Source organism: Hipposideros armiger, unplaced genomic scaffold (genome assembly GCF_001890085.2).
Source record: "Hipposideros armiger isolate ML-2016 unplaced genomic scaffold, ASM189008v1 scaffold_799, whole genome shotgun sequence".
In the NCBI taxonomy this organism is placed as follows: domain Eukaryota; kingdom Metazoa; phylum Chordata; class Mammalia; order Chiroptera; family Hipposideridae; genus Hipposideros; species Hipposideros armiger.
Window position 1 is genome coordinate 274,722 of NW_017732149.1, and position 5,731 is coordinate 280,452.

Below are 5,731 nucleotides of genomic sequence, written 5' to 3' on the forward strand. Positions count from 1 at the left end.
GCCAGAGGGGGCGAGCCGCCCCTGTCGTCGTCAGATATCTCCATGTCCTCTCCTGAAGAGCATGGAGAAACCTGTGGGGTGCAGAGGAGGGTCACAGAAAGCTTCTGCCCGTTCCCTGGGCTTTCCCGCAAATCCTTGCTTTCTTGCCCAGTGCCCTTCCCTCTGCCCTGAGCCTGACCCGCCTCCCTGATCCCAGGCACCGCTGTGGCTGAACCCAACCTCACCTGGTTCTGCCCGTTGGCCTTGGGGGACTCCCGGGGAGCCACTGGTTCCCCACTCCCTGTAGGTGCCACATCCTCAAAGCTGGCTGGGGCTGGAGGGGGCGTGCAGGGCCCATGACTTGACCCAGCAGGCCCCTCAGTCCCCGTGTCTCTGGCCCCAGGGCCTGTGGTGCTGTTCTCTTCCTCCTCCTCTGTGTCAGAGGCCAGGAAAGAAAACTTGGAGCGCTGCTCCTTCAGCAACATCTCAATGCGGGAATCGAGGCTGCTGTGCTGAGCGAAGGGCACGCTCTCATTGGTGGCCTCTGGGGCCGGAGAGCCAGAACGGGCAGGTGAGGCTGGGCGGGGGGAGGTCTGCGCTTCTTCCCTTTCAGGGCTGAGCCCACCAACACCACCGCCTCCACCAGGTTCTGGAGGCTCCGGGGGCGGAGCTTCTGAGGCCGGGGGCCGGTAGTCCTGGTCAGTGGGCCGGCTGGGCTCTGGGGGCAGGTAGGAGGTATAGGAAGGTGGAAAGCGCTCGGCTGTATTTTCAGCAAAAGGTGCCCCAGGGGGCTCCTCCCGAGTTGCCCGGCGGGGTGGGAAAGAAGCATGGCGTTGGTAGCGGTTCCAGCTTTCATAATACGCTGGGTAGTTTGAGTCCGAACCACGAAAATGAGAGGATGAGGAAGAGGACGACGAGGAGGACGAGGACAGGGAGGAGGAAGCAGTGGAGGGCGTGGCGGTGGCTGCTGTGGTGACAGAGACGGTGGCAGAGGTGGTTGTGGGGGCTGAAGATGTAGAGAAATGGCGGCGGGAAAAGGAATCCTGGTAGCTGTTCTCCGACCGCCGGGGCTTAAAGGAGGCTGACGTGGTGCTAGAGGGAAAGGGTGGGAGTTAGTTAGCAGGGCAGGCTGAGCTGTGGCCGAACCCCAGGTCTCAGTGCCCAGAGCCCCTCTGCGGCCCCCAGAGACCTTCTCGCTGCTGACACCCAGCCTGCGCGAGTCCCCTAAGAACAGGGATTTGTTGGCTGAATCCAAGAGAAACTAGGACCAATTATTCCCAACTCCTTCTTCGGGACCCTGGGTTTCTTCTTCACAGCGGCAGTTCCCAGACCCTGGGAGTCCCAGAGAGTATGTACGCTGTACCTGCTGGAGTAGGCAGAGTCCTGAGAATAGGGGGTGCTGCCCCTAGACGTGTAGGGGGTTCCTTGGGAGGACTGAGGGGTGAACTGGCCAAAGGAAGATGGGGTGTCTTGTCGGCTGCTGGAGAAGCTTGTGTCCTGGGAGCAGGGTGTGCCATTGCCAGGCGTGCCCACCCCAGCAGAGCCTGCCGGGAAGGCAGCCGTGTCAGAGGAGGAGCGGCGGCGGGATTCGGTCTGAGGGGAGAACAGAGCACGCGGAAAGGAAGAGTAAGTGCCACTTAACAACCCACCTTTCCCCAAACCAAGAATCCCAGGCCCCTATCTTTTGAGAGCATCTAGGCATCTTTTGCTGGCTCCTCCTATACTCCAGAACCTCCCGGAGACTGGGCCTGGCACTCAAGCAGCCGCTCGCAGGGCTGGTGCTATGGCCCTACATGATCCTCACCGTCTCGGTGGCTGCACCGGAGCCCTGGAACTTCTCACTCAGGGCCTTGCCCCCAGTGGGCACCGTCTGAGGGGTGTAGGAGCCATTGACTATTAGTTCATAGTACTTCATGCGCTGTTGTCCTGCAGGGAGAGAAACGGGAACCCACAGAGTCAGACAGAGGAAACAACTCCTTCCAGATTCGGTATTCCCATGTCTTCCTCAAGCCTCAAGGTGAGTCTCGGGTTTGAGGATTTTAACTCATCTACTTTCTGTCTCTATCTCTGGGACCTTCTACCTCATCTCCACCTGACAACCACCACAAACAACATGTAGTATGGCACTTCAGTTTTCTCTACAGGTATCAATACACTGGATGACCACTAGGAGGGGAAAGCGTCAGTGCCCCTATGTCAGAGACTTAAAGAAAATGCACCTGTACAAAGGTGGTCAGCGGCAGAACTGGTCACCTGGTGCTAGATCCTATCATGCTCTTCATCCTTTAAACTTAACGTTGCAAAATGGTGGCCTGAGAGCTAAATCCAGTCCACGGTTGTTTTATTTGCCTTACACAATCACTTAAAAAAACAAATTTTTTTTTTGGGGGGGGGAGGGAATACATTTTAAAACCATGAAATTTCACACAAAAATCTAGATTTCTGGCTTTAGAGAACTAGAATATTTGACAATCTTAGTCCTCGTTCCCACTTTCAAATTGGCCAATACCAACTAACGGCTGCCTCCTGTAGCTGGCCCTGCACACAGTCCGCCACCATCCCCATCCTCCCTGTTAACCCAACACCAAAGCCCAGGGTTCTTCCCTCACCTATTCAACAGGTCCCTAATTCTCAATCCAAAATTTTAAAACACAAAAGCCTCAACACCCAGTATTATGGGGAATTCGGTGCCACGAGCTGACCTGAGCTGAGGCTATTTATTACAGTCTTCATTCATCCTACCTCAGATGACCCCTCATCCATGTTCTTACAAGTATAGTCACGTGCTCCCCACGCCTGCTGGAGATGACACAAAACCATTACGTACCACAATCCCTCTGTAACATTCTGATTCCAGAAATGCACCTGGCGCCAAGAGGCTCAGGTGAGGAATCGCGAATCTGATGGCTTGCCCGGCCCCAGCAGGCATCAGAGGGTCCGGTCTCTGCTGGGGCCCGACCGCGCAACAGGCAAGGGGACCTCACCTTTGATGTCAAGCTGTGCATGGATGATGTTGCCCATGACCGAGGTGAGGTGGAGGTTCTTGACTGTCTCCTTGGCTCCCCGAGTGCTGGTGAAGAGCACGCGGGCCAGGCCCAGGTGCTTGCGAGTACGGGGGTGAAGGAGAATCTCCACCTCCTCCACCTCGCCATACTTCCGGCACATATCCTTCAGGAAGGTCTCCCGCACATTGTCATTCAGCCTTGCAAAAGTCACTTCCTTCAGTGGGATCTGTCCAATATAGAACTCATCCAGCTGCGGAGAGGATGAGAGTTCAGTCTGGGGTCTCGGTACTGACCTCTGTTCCTTTGTCCTTTGGAGAACCTTAGAGTGATCCATGAGGTCGGGAGAAAAAGGACTGGGAAACTGAGGCAACGGAATGGGGAAGGGGCCTCATCCAGGGATACATCAGTTTTGACTTCTCTCTTCCCTGGACTCTCCTCACCACAGAATAATGGCAAGAACCAGGAAAAGTAATGCACAAACTGAGGAATAAACACACACGAAAGCAAATAACTGTAGAGAAATAATCCACTAACGGCTTTTACTAAGTGATCACCATGGACTGGGCACTAGGAATACACAGGTGGACTGCTTGCCCACTGTTCAGAAAAGTTGACAAGACAGAAAGACACACACAATCTTAACACAACACAGGAAGTGCTGGCAGAGGTGCAGACAGGGTATTCAGGTGCCCACAGAGGAAACCTCTGTTCAGAGTGGGAGGTAGGGAAGAATGCATAGAGATGGTGTTCATTCGTACTGGGCTCTTCGGAAAAGCAGGAGTTCACCACAATGTCAAGGACTTGGAGAGCATGGAATATAAAGTAACTTAGCATTTCCTCAGAATTGCAAAGTGTATGGAACACAGGTATGCAGGCCAGAGACGTATCAATCATATGTGTCAATACATAAGAACATGGATTTGGCAACCATAGTAAACCAAGAGAACAGTGAAATCAAAAAGACAAATGACAGCACAGCAGAGCATGAAACGGAAAAGAGAATGGAGGCAAGGAAACCAGGTGAAAAGAACACAAGAGTCCGCTTTAAAGGAATGACAATGAACTAGAATAATTAAGATAAAGAAATGTATTTAGGAAAAAGGGTCAGCAGAACTTTGTGACAGATGATGTGACAAAGGAGAAGAGAATCCCGAGATGGCTCCCAGGTGTCTAGCTTGTGAGCCAGGGAGATGGAAGGGCAAGCAAGATTAAAGGGGGAAACAGAATTGGCTTTAGATCCCCTGAGTTTGAGATGTCTGTGGGGCCTCCAGGTGGAGCTGTCCAACTCCCAGGCATGTAAGTCTGGAATTCAACAGACTGGTCTCATCTGGGAACCAAGATTTGGAAGTCACAGACATTTCAGTGACCGTCGAAACTGAGGGTGTACAGGAAACTGTCCAGGCAAAGTGTACAAAGTGAAAAAAGAGGGATGAGGGAGGCCCGCAAATGATTTATTTTAAAAATGAGGAAGAATAAAGAATTAGTGAAGGAAACTTAAGAACTACCAGATTTCCAGGCCCAACCCGGTGAGTATCCTGCCTGGTCAGGGAAATGGGAATCCTCTGAGGAAACATGATAGAGGGTCAAATGGCCAAGTGAAGGGTGAGGAACAGAGGACTCCAGGGATGGGGTTTCTGGCCTTGACATTCCCCTTAATCATTGAGAAACTGGGGTATCACAGCAGGGCACTGGTAAGCTGTGCAGAATACACAGGAACAGCAACTGAGTCTGTCTTTATGTTATCCTTCAAGAAGTCAACACCCCTGCTTGGGACCCCTCACCTATACCATTCTAGAACATAAACACACCTCCTGTCCAGAACAATCCCGCCTCACAGCCTCAGAGACTGTTAGATCTGGCTGGGATCCTTTTTCATCAGAAAACTCCCTTTTATTGGCTACAGTAAGGCTAGACTGCCAGGATGAACCCCCCACACCGTCCAAAGACCACCAAACCAGGACACCAGCAGACACATACCTTAAACTTAGGGACTGGGAGGGAAAAGTCTCTGTTTTTGGACCTGACATGGCAGCGGGGATCTTGGAGGTCTTCAACCGGTATATACTTTGAGTCCTAGGAAGGAAAGCAGGAACAGAGAGATAGCTCCAGGTGAAATCACATTATTGAGCTCAAAAAAGCCCATCTGGAGACCCCTATGCAGAAGATGGGTTCTGGTTCCCTACTTTTTAAGAAAGCAGGCTATGGGCATGCGAGTTCTAGGTGCTGAACAGAGCTCACAGCAGAATGGGGCCTGGAGTCCCCTGGCTGGCAAGGAGCGGCCTGAGGCACTCACGTTGACACTGAAGTGGATTCCATCGTAGCGGTACACTTTTTGAGAGGGCCTGCGGAGGGCAGGGTCCAGAGCAGGATCTACGATGAGCTTGTAGTTCCGCCACTGGAAGCTCGGGGCCTTCTGCCCATCTCCCCCACCTTCCTGATCCATCTTTGCTCATTTACACTGCGAGGACAGAGGAGCACACAAGGGGGGTCAGGTCTCAGGCCTGCCTCCCTTGCTGCCCCTCGTCGACCAGCCCAGACTCCGGGTTCTCTCATCACCCCAGTTTCCACACCTCGCCATGACCTGTGGTTCCCCCAGGTCTCCCCCCAAGTACACTTTCACCACAACACCCCTTTCTAGCTCCACCTCCCAACTCTCCTCGCAGACCCCAGGCCCATCTCGCGCCCCCGCTCTCCCCAGCACGCGCCCCACTTGGCCTCGGCGCAAGACCCCTCCCCCGCCCCCTGGC

The 5,731-nt window shown here is 53.4% G+C and overlaps 1 protein-coding gene across 1 annotated transcript in view; it reads right to left on the bottom strand.

The window, feature by feature from the left end:
- The window catches only part of SETD1A (SET domain containing 1A, histone lysine methyltransferase), a 23,187-nt gene that overhangs the window by 14,642 nt on the left and 2,814 nt on the right, over positions 1 to 5,731 (bottom strand). Inside the window, 7 exon segments of the mRNA XM_019628583.1 lie at positions 1 to 71; positions 225 to 1,071; positions 1,343 to 1,572; positions 1,784 to 1,905; positions 2,964 to 3,234; positions 4,962 to 5,057; positions 5,278 to 5,442. Coding sequence (XP_019484128.1) covers positions 1 to 71; positions 225 to 1,071; positions 1,343 to 1,572; positions 1,784 to 1,905; positions 2,964 to 3,234; positions 4,962 to 5,057; positions 5,278 to 5,427 — 1,787 coding nt within the window. The 5' untranslated portion in view covers positions 5,428 to 5,442.